Consider the following 15793-nt stretch of genomic DNA (forward strand, 5'->3'; position numbering starts at 1 on the left):
CATTTAAAAAAATCAAAATTGGTGAATTTTTGTGCAGCCACTTTAATATTGAAGATGGAAGAAGATAGGCAACATTTTTGTCATACTATGTTGTATTATTTCAAAAAGGTAAAAATACAACTAATAAGGCAAAAAGATTGGTGCAGTGTATGGAGAAGGTGCTGTGACTGATCGAACGTGTCAAAAGTGGTCTGTGAAGTTCCTTGGTCCTGTTGACATTTTGTTCAAATGACTCCTGGCTGTGGGCCGTCTCCTGCATTGGAAGGTGTGGAGCAGCCCCCCGGCCTCCACCCACGGGAAGCCAACGGTGGGAGAGAGCGACGTACTCAGAATATACCCAACTCATCATCAAGTTACTGGTGAGGATGAAAATGTGTCTCTTATTTTATGGCAAACGCAGAACGGACTTTTGGCCCACCCCATACATTGGTCAGTACCTCGTGGCTTTCACTTACGTGGCTACCGATGGAAATGCTGCTCACAGCTTCCTCCTCTTCCTCACAGCTGCACAGCTCTAAACTCGTACTGTATTCGCTCATCTACACACACATTTACCCGTGAGGTACAGGCCGTTACACTAGGTGCCATGAAGTATACAAAAGTAAATGAAAGTTGTTTTCCAACCCTCTGAAAGCCTGCGACCTGGCCACTGACCTGCTCCTTTGCTAGCGTGCACGTGTGTGTGTGTGTGTGTGTGTGTGACGCTGCGGGGAACAACAGTCCGAACACCTTGGTGGCACAGCACAAAGGCTTCTTTCTCAGTTGCGTTTTATTTTATGTAGCCCGCAGGCTTCTGCTTTGCTCCCCCTTATCCTCATCCCAGGACCTAGGCTAAACGAAAAGACCCGACTCAGGATGCGTCCATCTCAGCAGAGGGAAGAGAAACACAGCAGGCCCTTGACCACTCCCCAGGCTCCTGCTGGACAGGGCATTCCAGTTCTAGTAGCAGTTCATTGGCCCAAACAAGTCACTTGGCCAGTGGGGTGGTGATGTATGATCCTGTCACAGGGAATGGAAGTATTTTAAGAATTCCATCTACCACCAAGATTAAATAAAAAGTCGTTTGAATTAACATAAATGAACATTTATTTAGGTAAGGTTTACTAAGACACTATAGTGCCAGACACTATTCTAATACTTATTAGAATAGTATTTAATTTTCCTAAGAATTATTCAACAAAAATACTGCTACTGATAAAACAGACCAACTAATTATGGGTTTTTAATGAGGAAAATAAGCCAAACAATGAAACCTGTTAGAAGGAATTTAGGAAACAGTTCAACCTCACAAAACTTGGCTTCTATGTCTTCCAAAGACAGCAAAAATAGCTGCCCTTCAGAGAGACACTTGTTTATCCAGCGTATCCGAAGTAAAGCCAACCCACTGGCTTTAAACCAGGGATGTCAAAACTCATTTTCACTGGGGGCCACACCAGCCTCAGCATGGTTCCCTTCAAAAGGCCGAAATAATCTTAGGACTGTATAAATGTAACTACTCCTTAACTGTTAAGGAGTTGAAATGACATTCAGCCCTCTGAAGGCAGCCTCCGGGCTGATGTGGCCCCCAGTGAAAATGAGTTTGACACCCTTGTAAATTTAAATGTCCTAAATGTTTTTCAAATTTGGGCTGAGACACTTTCCCAGCGAGGTGTCTGATGCCCAGAACTCTCGAAACCTCAGGGCCTCACACTCCTCGGAGCTTCCTGCAGACTCATAATTTCATACTGGCTTAGATATCTAGCACTAGAGAAAGGAAACAGAACGACAGGGCAGAGCCAGAGACTAGAGCACAGAAGGAGCCTGAAAAAGGCCCCGCACACCCAGCCACCACCACAGTCCTCGGCCCCTGCTGCGGACCAGAGGTGCTCCGTTCCAGGTGAACAGGAGACTCGGTACCAAGTCAGGAGTGAAGAGACCGGACTGGCTGAGAGAAGTGTGCGTGTGCAGGTTAAACCAAAGAAAGCCGGCTGAGCCCTAAGTATTGCTATTTTGAAACAGGGTGCCATGGTCTCTGGCTTGCGGATCAATATTCTGTATTGCTATTTTGAAACAGGGTGCCATGGTCTCTGGCTTGCGGATCAATATTCTAAGTTGTTATGCTCACCGTGGATGCCCCCTTAGGAAAGTGGGGGAGACGCCAAGCCCATGGAGCCAGGAGACTCACTCTAGAGCCCAGGAACTAGACCAGGCAGATCTGAGACGCGCTTCAAATGATTTCTTCTCTCGTGCGTTTTTGAATTATCTGCTCTGCTTTTCTGTTTACTGATACAATTAAATTAAAAAGTTAACGCAGCTGGACACGGCTTCTCTCCTTCTCTCCTTCCACGGACAGCTCCCTTTCTCCAGCGTTTATGCTGCCCTCCCTAATTTTCCTCAGGTCATCTGAAACGTCACCTCATCTGCAAATGTTTTCTACACATTATTAGTTCTCCTTCCACAACGAACCTTCTCAGATCCTCACTGCTCACAAAGCACAAGGGAAAGACAGTGCTTACAGATGAACAGCAAATACGAGGTAAGGGAGAAAGGCCAGAAATGTCCCCTGAAATGAGATAGTGACCTGAACATCATAAGCTCTTTGGGTAAAAAATGAACAACAAAAAAATAAAAAGGTATAGAAAGCAAATAAATGTGTCACTGGACCTGTGTTTAACATTTATTTTCCTTGGCTTTTAAGGGTTTTTTTACGTGTGAAACAAAAGTCCTCTTATGTGACCTAAATTTTTATGTGCTTTTCAAATCTCTTCTAATACACTTGCAAGAAGAGACTCTTTAAATCTAGATAATATTAATTATCATCAACGTTTCCAAAATGTAGTATGACTTCAACTACCCTAATTGCTGACATACGGCCATGTTTTGCTTAGCCGCACACCAGTGCGCCCTTCGAATTTATTTTCAGTTCTAGGGCCACGGGAGATCCAGTATTGTTCAGAAATGCAAAATTAATGTCCAGAATGTCTAGGAGAACAAGAGCTAAGCTGACTTGCCTCTTGTCTAGCCCCACGCCACTCCATGAAGTACCCGACCTTAGAGACACACTTGCCATTCCTCAGGTCCTCCGTATGCAGAACGGTCAACTGCAAACTCACTGGCCTTTCCCCATTCACAGCATCATTACTTTCCAATGACTGTACATCATCCATTGGCTCTGGACCACTTACCGTCTGCCTTTACATGACCCACTAACCTCCCTAAAACCCACTATTTAAAACCTTAATAAAAATTACCTCCGATAATCCTGTCTAACTTACTCCTGCTCTAACCCTCTGCGGTCCCTTTGTGAAATATAACACTAAATTAACTAGCATTTTAACAACTCCCACGGGCCGCACACCCTTTTCACCAGTCCATTCAGTCCTCCTGTCCTTGTTTCCATCGTTTAGTATGGGGCAGGACACACTCTGTTCAAGCCTCGGTTAACATTTATATTGGGTTGGCCAAAAAACAAACAAAACGTGTGTTTGTTTTTCCGTAGATGGCTCTGGTAGTTGTCTTTAACCTCATTTGAGACAATTTTGTTAGACTGTATTGTGACAGCTGTCATATCAGCGTACATTTAAAAAAAAACATCAAAACTGGTGAATTTTTGTGCAGCCATTTTAATAGCAAAGATGAAAGAAAATACAAAACATTTTCAGTGCACTACACTTTATTGTTTTAAGAATGGTAAAAATGCAACTGAAACACTAAAAGATTTGTGCAGAGTATGGAGAAGGTGTTGTGATTGACTGAACCTGTCAAAAGTGGTTTGCGAAGTTTCTTGGTCCTATCGACATTCTGGCTACATACTCCTTTGCTGTGGAGTTGTCTTATGCATTGCAAGATTTTCAGCAGCACCCTGGCCTCTACTCACTGGAAGCCAAGAGCGGTAGATAGCTGACTTACTCAAAATATATCCAAATCAATAAGGTTATTAATGAAAATTAAGATGTGTCTTTTATTTTACAGAAAAAAAAAACTAAACAGACTTTGTGGACAACCCAATACTAACAAGCTGTGAAAACAATGATAAAACATAACAATTATTTGCAGATAAGAATGCCTCTGTGTGTGTGTGTGTGCGCGCGCGCACACACGCGCGAGTGCTGTTGTGTCAGGACTACAATAAAGTTTGGAAAATTCGGGGAAAGGGGAAATGAAGGATTAAGTAATGCAGTCGCAAATAAATGTCACCATTACAAAAATGCTGCAAGACAACGCAGTAACAACAACATTGAATTACTACGAGGGTTTAATAAAATTCTGGATGGGGAACATCCCAGCGTGACCACCAGCCTTTGAAAGATTAACCTCTAATATTTTACCAACACTGACTTCGCACCAAGTGTTCCTCCCAAGCAGATGGATGGATGGATGCATAAAACCGTATTTCCGTTCAGAAACCAAATCAACGGCAGTCCAAGTGAAGAGGAAGTCACACACCCTTGCAGGTAAGGGCCAGCGTGGCCGGCCAGGAGGTGAATTCACCTCCCAGCTAAGGACGTGAATGAAAAGCCAACAGGTGACTTCGCCCCCTTATGCCAGGTAAAGACTGGAGTGAAGAGCTAACAGATAACTTCATCCCCCGCAGGTAAAGACGAGATGAACAGAGCAGCAGGTGAATTCACCACACAGGTTAGGATGGGAGTGAAGAGCCAACAGGTGACTTTACCCCCCAGGTATAAACGGGAGGGGTCAGCAGGTGACTTCGCGCGCGCGCGCGCGCACACACACACACAAACACGCCCAGGTAAGGACTGGAGTGAGGAGCTAACAGGTGACTTCGCCCCTAGGTAAGGACGCGAGGGACACACCAGCAGGTGAAAAACGGAGGGTGCGCGAACCGGTGAGGCTCCGCCCCTTTTCTGGGCACCGCCGCAGCCCGGGGACAACCCGCCCGGAGACCTGCCCCGAGGCTGCAGGGCGCACAGCCCCAGGAAACCGCACGCTGCCGCCCGGCTCGCCCGGCCCGCGACCTCCCCAGTAGCGCCGCTCGCCCTCCCCCCAGGGACGCCTCCCCAGGCCTTCGCCGGGGCCCAATCACACAGAGCCCCGCGGAAGCGGAGGAGATACCCGAGAGCCTGAGGAAGAAGCCTGACAGTCCTGTTACCTGGTCGGAACCCGGGAAACGGCAACCGCAACCGCGGCCGCTGCCCTTCTCCCCGACAGAGCTCGCCCCAGAGCCTCTGACATTGAGACCGCCGCCATGTTGCCGCACGCGAACGCCGGACGGGTGCCCGAGAAGGACAAACGTCCTCTGTTCTCAAGCCCACGCAACCGCTACGCAGTGGGGCGGGGCTCTGTTGTATTTATTTTTGTCTGGTCTTTTGTTAAACGCTGGGATTTGGAAAAAGAAATGAAAGGTTTGGTTGAAGAAAATGCACAACTGCTTTAAGTGTAAATAGTACCCCCATCAATTTTTTGTTGTTGTTATGACCACTTATTTAAGGAAAGAACAAAAGAAAACACTTGAAAGTTTAAACACCTGCAACTCATAATTTTTTCAAAGGACTCCACATATTTAGGGCCGAGACCACTGGAAGAGCCAGAGGGCCCTTTTAGCTCTTGAGAACCTAAAGTAGTACTTTTGCAAAATGTTGCCAGATTGAGCTCGCCCAGCCCCAGGACCAGGCTGCGTCCCGAGTGATGCGCTCCGTTACGACAGTTTCCAATTGAACTCTGCACACGTGGCCTGGCACAGGGTTATTATTTCTCTTTCTTTTTTGATGTGTGCATGTATATGAAAAAGTCATGGAGCGTAATATTGGATGTCACCGCATTCCCAGCAGTTTCTGAATATGTGATCACAATCCGCAGACACCGAGAAAATTATTAACTCTGTCAAAAAGTCACGTGTATCTTCGGAGACACGTGTTGGAAACACGTTTGTATTGTGAGCTAGTGACCTGAAGAACAATGACTGTATATAATAAAAAGCGGGTTCGTTAGTAGGGTTTTTTAAAGAGTTTTTAAAAACAGACCGCTGCTGCTTTTAGAACTAAGCCCGTGGAAATATAACCTTTATTAAAAAAAATAGGGTTAACAGGAGGATGGGGAATGACCTGCTTCTGTATTGTGACTAATTGAAAGAAAACTTAATACATACAGAAAAGGGGGAAAGAAAGAGACTGAATAGCATTAGCGCCTAGAACCAAAGAGAGGAAACCAGTCTGGGGAAGGATAATATGCACAGAAAGATAAAGGAAGATGAGGGAGAGATGTCTCGGAGAATTTTCTATAAAATGTTTTATTTCTAAATAATATAGATTTCACAGGAAACTAAAAATAGCACAGAGAAGTGTTGTGCCGCCTTCACCGCGTTTCTTCCATTGATTGCATCCTAAGTAACTAACACAACATCAAAGCCGGGAACCAACATTGAAACAAAGTCCACTACTCTGTTTGCATTTTTATAATTTTGACATTTCAGGAATGGACTCATGCGGGATACGACTTTTTGCATTTGGCTGCTTTCATCCAGCACAATGCCCTTGAGGTCCACCCAAGTTGTTGCACATATCAACAGGTCATTCCTTTTTATTCCTGAGTAGCATTCCATGATGTGTTTACCAGGATTTCCCGAAAAACACAAAACCAATAGGATACAGACCAAGTGCCTTCACCTAATTTGACAGGCTCCACATGGCATGTGCGCCACCCTCCTCTCAAGCCTGTGACTGGGTTTCTGTCCTGCCTAGAGCCTTTCACAAGCTGCTGCCTACTGGAATGATCTTCATTTTCCACGCTTTATGTAGGCAGCTTCCCTGCCCTTAGGATCACAGCTGAGGGTCAGACCCTGTGGCGGAATCTGCCGGCATCTTATCTCATTTCCCACCTGCCCCTTTCTTGCCAACAGAGCCTCACTGACTCTTACTGTGGACACCAAAAAATGTCCTGTATTTGAATTCCCATCATCTCTTTCAGCTAGCACATGACCAGCAGGATCTGAAATCCCATCTGGGGGGAAAAAAGGCTTCAGAAAAAAAGGGACAAAGAGAAATGCCTCTTTTCCTGCCTTTGGCTGCAGTCGCATGTGGAAATAATGCCTGGAGCTGTGGCATCTTCTCAGCATGAGGGGACAAATGTAAGAGCCCAGCCAACAAGAAAGGACAGGAGAGCAGAGAGAGGCAAAGCGCCTAGGTCTTTCATGGCATTGTTGAGCTTCTGAATCAACCCAATTAAAATGCCTCCAGACTCTTTGGTATATGAAGTAAGTGGCTTAATTGTCTAACCCTCTATTGGTGAGACATCCTGCAGCAAAAACACGTTCACCGGTGCTCCTGCACAAGGAAGTTTCTGACTGCCCTGGCCACCTCAACGCCTCTTCCTGTGACCGCGGCCCCCCCACCCTCCCGCGCCGTGTCTGTCTCCTTCAGCACTGTGGTTTCAGTGCAATGTCATTATCTCCTTCTCCGAAATGGGAGGTACGTTCTCTGAGGACAGAGATCATGTGTTTTTGCTGATCGTTTTCCCAGTACCTCGCCTAGTCCCTGACACAGAATAGGCCCCAAGATAGGTATAGAATGTATGAATGGATGGCTGAATCAGCGAATGAATGAAAGAATCTAACTGAAACTTTTAAAATGTCAAAACTAAGTTAGGGAAAGTGCCATTTCTTTTGTTATTTTTGCTTAGAGAAACCTTGTACGATTTTTTAAATTTTCTCAGTTACAGTCAACATTCACTATTGTATCAGTTTCAGGTATACAGTATAGTGGTTAGACATTTATATAACTTACAAACTGATCCTCCCAATAAATATAGCATCAACCTGACACCATACATAGTTATTATAATATTATTACCTATATTCCCAATGCTATTCTTTACATCCCAGGGACTATTTTGTAACTGCCAATTTGTTGAACAAATTATTTTTAATGTGATTGTTCTCTCAGGTCTACAGAACTTATTGGTTTCTAATATTTCATCTTTGATCAAGTGCCATTTCCTGAAGACCTCGGTGGGATGTTGGGAATAGGGGCCTGTGTTGCTTGGCAAGAGACCTGAAACCATGAATCTACCTTTTACTAGACTTGCCTTTTAGAAAAAAAATTTTAATAACCCCTTTCATTTCCTTATTTCTCACATTTCAAATACAGGATATAGGACTTTCAGGAACAGAAATAATTTGCTATGGGCATTTATTTATTAATTTATTTATTTTTACAATTTCACCCAAATTATAGACTCTACCACTAGGCTTAATAGATGTCTAGGTCCAAATACCATTTTAAAATTTCAAATAGGAGTATTAAAATGTGAATCGATTTTACTTTTTGTTTGCATTTCAAGCATGGTGGCCAAAAGAAACATTTAGTTTAGTCTTTCTGATGGCATGTGAAATTTACAGTGGATCTGAAGTTGTCTGGTTTTAATTTTTTCCCCTTTGCACATGGGTCTCCAATAAAGCATCCAGAAGAAAATAAATTAAAACCAGACATTTCTATCAGAAGTTTCACAGGCAGTTGCCAAAGACTTGAAAAAATTTCACCATCACTTATTGGCTACAAACTAATATTTTAAATCGTGTTTTATTTTTCACTGCTAATTTCATTGACAAGCTTGAATTAATACATTATCATCTTATAAAATTATTATGACACTTGGCAGGGCTGCTGAGTCTTTGGCAACAAGAGAAATAATTTCTACCTATTGGGAAGAATGGCCACTTGAACTTATCTTTGGAAAACAAAGGGTCCAAACAATCAAAATTCTGAAGAACTCAAGGAATTTTCCTACATAAATTTGATCCCATGGCCCATCACAGTCTGGCATTCCACCCTAAATTCTCCAACTTAAGATGTAGAAAACCAAACTAATATATTCCTTCCCTTCCTTTTACCCGAAGCTAATCTGTTCCTCCTATCCAGTATTCTCTGTCTTGGCAAAACACTATCATCTTTCTTCCAACTGAAGATGTCATCAGCCGTAAAATGCATTGTTAGTTTTACTACAAAAAAAAATGCAAAAATTAAAGCATGACACACTACCAACTATATATTATATATCCCAATTTCAGAGAGGTGAAATGTGGCGAAATGGACATTTTAGAAGCAAATAAGTATAATTATTGCCTAACCCAACATATTTTCTGTCCTTTATGGTTATTTGTTATTTATTGGTTTTTGGAATAAAGACTTTTTTTCTTTTAGCCTCTCTCAATAGCAATAGTCATGTAACTAGTTCTGGCCAATGAAACGTAAGAAAAAAGGGTCATGTGACAACTGAGAAGCCTCCTTTAAACATAGATGGTAGTTGTACCTCCTCTCCCACCCTCTTCTCTCTGTCTCCTCTGCCATCGGCTCCCCGGATGTGAAGGTGGAGACTCAGATCATGAAGACAAGATGCCCACGTTGAGCATACAGTGAGGTGGGAGGAGCCTGGGTCAGCCATCCTTGGATTCCTTAAGAACTGCCTATCCTTGGGTCCTTCCTCCCTTGACCTGTTCTGCACTCTCTTGAAGAGGATTCTCCCTCCCTATCCAAATTAAATTCCACGGCCAATTATTACCAACAGTTTTTTTGTGTACACTCACAACTCCCTGGCCTTTCTCACTTTCTTCTACTCAGTGAAACTACCGCCTAAGCCAGCTCTTTTTATATCCTGCACCTGCGCCCACCCACGCAGCTGAACCCAACTGGGGGAAAGAGCACCAAACCAGACTCATTTGGCTTGGTTGGCCATGAACCTCAAATTGGTCCCTGATTCTCCTCGGCAATCCCACTAAACTTTTCTGTATTCCATAGTCGTGTAATCTTATCCTATTCATTTTCTCACTTCATTACATGGCTCACACTTTCTTCTCGCTGCTCAAACATCTGTTACCTTTTCCCCCTAACCTCGCTTCTCGCTGATGACTTTCCCACGCCACGGAGAAAATGGAATTAATGAAAAGGACACTGTTTTAGGCACACACCAGCAACTGCACGCACATACTGTCTTCCCTCTGTTCCCACCCCTACTGAGAGGGAATCGCTCCATTTGCACACGAACTAGGTCCCACCCTGAAGCACCCGCCTGAGGACAATGTTCCAGCACATCTGCCTGTTCTTTTCTACACCTTAAACCTTTCCCTAGTCCCTGGGACATCCTCCTCAGTTCACAAGCAATTGATCATTTCTCCCATTTAAAGAACAGCCCTGGCTGGTGTGGCTCAGTGGATTGAGTGCCAGCCTGCGTACGGGCTGAAGGGTCGCGGGTTTGATTCCCACTCAGGGCACCTGCCTGTGTTGCCAGCTAGGTCCCCAGTAGAGGGTGCACAAGAAGCAACCACACGTTGATGTTTCTCTCCCACTCTCTCTCTCTTTCTCCCTCCCTTCCTCCTGTCTATAAATAAATAAATTCTTTAAAAATTTTTCAAGAATTAAAATTTTTTTATTATTTATTTTTAAATAAAAACAAAATGCTGACTCAGTTTATTGCACCAACTACAGCCCCATCTCTTTGCAACGACAGTCCCCTAAAGAGCTGCCTGTGTGCTGTCTCCCACCGCTCTCACCACGTCCCGGCAGCCTCTCCTTCCAGGACTCCGATGGCCTCCCTGCTATAAATCCAGTGGCCAGCCCACAGGCTGATGTCAGGTCCTGTCACTGGACACAACTGATTTCTCGGTTCTGGATATACTTGCTTCCCAGGGTTGCAGGGTTCCCAGGACGCTGTGCTGCTCTAGGCTCCTCCCACTGCACTTCTCTGTTCCTTGGAGTGGGTTCCTCCTCCTTCTCTCCCAAAACGCTGATGGTAGATGGTCCCAGGACCCAGCCCTTGGCCAGCTTTTCTTCTCCCTCGACAGCCTCATTCAGTCTCATGGCTTCTAAGAGTCCTCTGTTTACCAGCAGCTCCCGAACCTTCATCTCCAGCTCATTCTTTTCTCATGAATGAGACTTATTTCCACTGTTTACTCGCCTTCCTCACTTGGATGGGTAATAGCTGTCACAGACCGAACGTGTCCACAGCTGAACTCCTGATCTCCTCATTGTCGGTTCCCCCCCACCGCCTGCCCCGTCTTCCCTGATGGCAACTTTGCTTCCCCCCCCCCGTGTTCAAGCTCTGGAGTTCGCCTTGACTCCCTGTCTTTGGTACACTAACTCTGAGACTCGGCGGGATGTTTCTGAACAGTGATTTCACACTACCGAGTATGCACAAAGGCCTTAAACAGGAAATTAGAAAACAGGCAGTTAAAGACATGGAAGCAGTTACCAGTAACACCAGAAGACAAACATAAGGAAAAGTAGAACGTGTGGCACACATGCAGGTAACGCAAAGGCTCCTGGCTGTCTCGCATCTGCCCAGCTGGATGCCATGACGCCGTGGGAGTCCTCCTTCCTGCCTCTCTTTCTCTCTCACCCCACGAGCTCCTCTGGCTCTACCTGAACATCACAGCCGCCCGTATTGCTAGCTCGAGGGTCAAAGCTACCATCATCTCTTGCCTAGAGTGATGCTTGAGTCTTTTTTTCATCATTTTCATCTTTGCCCCTAGAATATATTTCAACACAGCTGCCACAATGATCCTTTAAAAATACAAGGCCATGCATGTCACCCCCTCGCTCAACCCCCTCCCCGCCTGCGGATGGGTCCTCCCGCTGGAGATCAGATGACTGTAAGACCTCTCTGCCCCTCGACTGCAGTAGCCTCCTCCCTCACCCCAAGTTTGCCAGGCCTTTTCTCACCGGAGGGCCCTTGCAGGGATAGCTCCCTCGGCCTGGAAGACACTTCCCCCCAGATATCAACAGAGCTAACGCCCTCCTCCCTGAAGTCTTTGATCAAACCTCACCTTTTCAGTGAGGCCTTCTCAACAGACATACGTATCAGTCAATGTCCTGCCAAGAAAACAGAAACCACTCCAGATATTTTAACCGGAGGAAATTTAATTCAGGGAGTTGTTTACACAGGTGATGGAATTGCTGAGGAGCCAAACAAGGCAGCTCAGGAGACAACTCAGATAACAGAACCAGCAGGAGCTGCCGACGCCCCCCGGGGCTGAGCACCGCAGGGAACGAGCTGCCCCTGAGCTGGGATCGTCCAGGGGGATCTGAAACCAGAGCACAGGATGCAGAGTGGGGGCTGGGACCAAGGAGGGAGGGGCAAGTAAGCAGTGCGGGATTCGTGGGAAAGGGCCAGAGACCACCCCCAGCTGGAGAGGCGAGAAGATAAACACCAGGCCAGGAAGTACAGGTTTCATTTTCCCCCTGAACCCATGAAAGAAAAGAAAAACTTTAAAATATCTATCAACAATGAACACAACAGGGTTTATTAATCATAAACAAGACTAACCCAACAGTAATTTGTGAATCCAATAATGTTTATCTCCGGTAAACTTACTTTCCTCCAATTAGTTAAGATAATGCTAACTGCTTTAACAAACAGATCCTAAATTCTGTGTCTCCTGAAAATAAGATAAGAGTCCCAGTCAAGCCAAGGACCCAGGCTCCACCCTTGTCAAAGTCCTTGGAGACCTTTAGTCCTTTGAGTAATGGAGAAAAGATATCAGGCAGGTGACAGGGGAGGTTTTAATAATCGGACTTGGAAGTGGCCTGCACCCTCCTGTCCACATTCCACCGGCCGTAATTCCGTCACTCAGCAACCCTTAACTGCAAGAGGAATTCTTGGAAAAACAGTAAATCCACGCGCTTTGAAGGAAAAGGAAATGGACTTGGGGCTAACTTGTAAAGGTCCCTGCCACAGTCTGCGGCCCTGATCACCGGATAGGCTTTTACTCTTTTCTGTCTGCAAATAGAAAACACTAATTTCCTTCCCAAGGAAAACTGCCCCAAGTTCCATGCAGACACCACATCCAGATGAAATCCATATTGATGTAACAACTTGCAGCATCCCCCCCCCCACGTGAACTAAAGACACACGTTAGGACACTCTCTTCCACACACACACACACACACACACACTCTCGAGTTCCAGCGGTGGAACAGGGGCGGAGAGTGACCATAAACACTCATACTTGGGCAGGAGGAGAGTTAGCGAGGCAAGGTCATTCCTGATCCTCCCAAGTCTGAAGTTTCGTTCAGTGGGCACCACAAGGGTCTCGGCCTTGGCGAGGCCCTGATTCTCCTCTGGCAGGCAGCGCCTTCTCCGTTGTCCTGGGCAGCCCCTAGACGCTGCCCTCTGGGGGTACCCTTGTTCAGTAGCCTCCACAGACACCTCTAAAGTGTGCCCCTCCTGCGGGTTGCTCTGTTCTCGCCGCTCGCTCTACGTTCAAGTTCGGGCTTGTAATTGTGTAGATAGCACAATTCCTTCCGCGTGCTAGTAGATTTCTGATTTACGGGCTTCTCAGAAAGGCCCCTGTTTGGCATAACTCTCAAACTTCATTTTTTTCTTCGCGTCCCCGCCCCTTACAATAGAAAACGTTCCAGTTGATGTGCCGAGCAGAGACGAGACGTCCCCACAGAGCTGTGTCCTGAGTGCACCATCAGGAGCAGATCAATGGAGGTGCTTTAAGCTGCCAGGTTTAGGGTTGTTTGTTCCACAGCAAGAAATAACTATATTATGCTGTGACCTTTCCTCTCGCTTAACCAGCCAGCGACCTGGAGGGTAGGAAGGCCTCACTCATCTACGATCTTATTTTGCCTCCGAATGCGTCATATTAATACTATTCATATTTAGGCAGAAACAATATACATAAACCACGACCATCCTGGGCAAACTAGAACTCATTGGTCCTTTCTTGCTCAAACCCCCCTCCTTTTTTTTTTGCAGTCTCATTTCCTATACTGAAGGGTTACAGGAGGTGACTTTTCCAGTCCTTGAAGGAACTAAATTTCGGGGCTCCATCGATGCCCTTGCACTTCTGTTTACAAACTGGAGCTCTTTCCAGAGCACCTCCGTTTCTTGTGGTCGCTGCGACCCCCCACCCCCACCCCGCGCTTTGCCAGTGGTTTGCGCCACTGCTGCAGGCGCGGTGCCCACGCGGCCTGGCCCACTTCAGGCTGGCGCTGGGGACGCTCCACCACATGTGTTGTTTGTAGGCGTCCTGGCTCTGGTTCTTCCCACCCTCCCAGCTTGCTCGCCGCTGGCCGCTCAACCACCAAGGCAAGGTCACCACTTCGCCGTTACTGTCCGCAGCGCTCCACTTCTGAGAAGAAATACCCCAGGGCTCAAGAACAATAGAAGTTTATTTCTTACACGACGTGCCAAGTAGGTACCCCTGATTGTCTGGCACCCCCCCCCCCCACACACACACACAGGCAGTGTTTCTGGAACGGAGGAGACTGGTTCTACCTTGGGACTCTGTCCTCAGCGTTTTCGGAACCCCAGCCAGGCAGGCTGGGGAGAAACGGCAGAGGTGATCAGGTCGGGGAGACTTTCAGGACCTAAGCCTGCGCAGTAGCGAAATACATCGGGTTCGCTGAAACTCGGTCACTCAGTCAAGTCAGTACACCCAACTGCAAGGCAGGCAGGGATGTGTGGTCCAGCTGTGTGCCCAGAAAGAACTTGGAAAAGTAGCAGGTTTACTGAAAAGCTAGGCAGTCTCTGCTATGTGAAGTCACAGAGTAACAAGGCTTTTTCAGTGTTTGCTTTTTTACCCATAAGGACTAAACACAGATCTGTGGATAATGTAAATGTCAACAACCAAACAAACATTTTGCATTGAACTTTGGTGGGTGTGTTCTCTCTGAACCTGAATATGTAAGTTGCTGATATTCTTGGAATACCCCTCAAGGCAGATGACGTGAACTGTGTAGATGTCATTCCTGCAAGGCCAAGGGACTGCTTTGTTTTGTCATCGGGTGTCCCCTGGCCAGCTCTTCCTTTGGTACCGTGGGCAGGCAAATCTATAGAGCGTGTCATCTTTCAAATCTTCTTCGGAGCTCAAGGTGCTACTGCAATAAACTTCCTTATTGGTTTGCGGGCTGAATGTGGAGGAAGACATGATAAAAGAAGTAACTGTAGTAAATAGTGAACCATAGTAGAACTATAGTAACAGCAGTAAATCAGAAATCACTGCGTTCCCTTTCTTTCCTTTTCACGTTTGTTTCATGCTTATTCTGCTACACATGGTGCTGGCACTTAATACTCAGGAAAGAATATTGCTAAGAAATGCAAAAGGAATATCAGAGCTGCGTGATGAAGAGTTGATTACACACACACACACACAAAAGAATTACTATAAACATGTTTATAGTTAATTTAGTTCTCAAAAATTGCTTCCAAAGTCTAATCGTCCCCATTCTTTGTAGAATTTATTAAAATGAAGACCATGATGAAAGCTGTCAACGGATTTTCCAAACAGATTAGACTTGTCTTTTTAAACTCTTCAAACCTAATCACAAGAGGAGCTGGCTGAATCCTCTCTCTTCTCATCGCCTGGGAGTTTCACCGAAACTGTCCTTCCTTTCAGGCATTGGAGAATTGAGCAAGAGCAGTCACTAGATTATGTTACCAGAAGGAATATTAATTTCTGGAAGACATCAAGATTCCAAAGCCTGCCTTGAAACATCAGTCAGTCACGTGGCCCGAGAGCCACAATTGAGGGAAGCAGGATGGAGCTATCCCAGGCTTCTAAAAGGCTTAGCATACTAATGGCCCTTTGACACCGAGGGCCATTCAGGGATCAGACTTTGTCCTGCTGGAGAATAGACCCCTCACCCCCAACAGGAAGCACTGGGGAGGCAAACGCGACAGTAATTCCCATTTGGGAATTGGGTTGTTTTAGATCCCATCACATGTGAGATGAATTACCCAGTCATCGATTTAAAATATTCTGTCTTCACCTGTTAGTCGCCCCATGTTAGAGCTAAGGACTGGTGACAGGTTCAGGTTAACACCTTTGAGAGTCTAGGTGCATTTGCACAGATTA

At 45.8% G+C, this 15793-nt stretch overlaps 1 protein-coding gene across 1 annotated transcript in view; it reads right to left on the reverse strand.

The window, feature by feature from the left end:
- NDUFS4 (NADH:ubiquinone oxidoreductase subunit S4) overlaps window positions 1–5228 on the reverse strand; it is a 70018-nt gene extending 64790 nt beyond the window's left edge. Inside the window, exon 1 of the mRNA XM_037145121.2 lies at window positions 5093–5228. Within this exon, the coding sequence (XP_037001016.1) occupies window positions 5093–5190 (98 nt within the window). The 5' untranslated portion in view covers window positions 5191–5228. The remainder of the gene's footprint in view (window positions 1–5092) is intronic.
- Between the last annotated feature and the right edge of the window lie 10565 nt (window positions 5229–15793).

The sequence above is a fragment of the Artibeus jamaicensis genome, unplaced genomic scaffold (genome assembly GCF_021234435.1).
Source record: "Artibeus jamaicensis isolate MK-2021 breed Jamaican fruit bat unplaced genomic scaffold, CSHL_Jam_final scaffold_369, whole genome shotgun sequence".
Taxonomy (NCBI): Eukaryota; Metazoa; Chordata; class Mammalia; order Chiroptera; family Phyllostomidae; genus Artibeus; species Artibeus jamaicensis.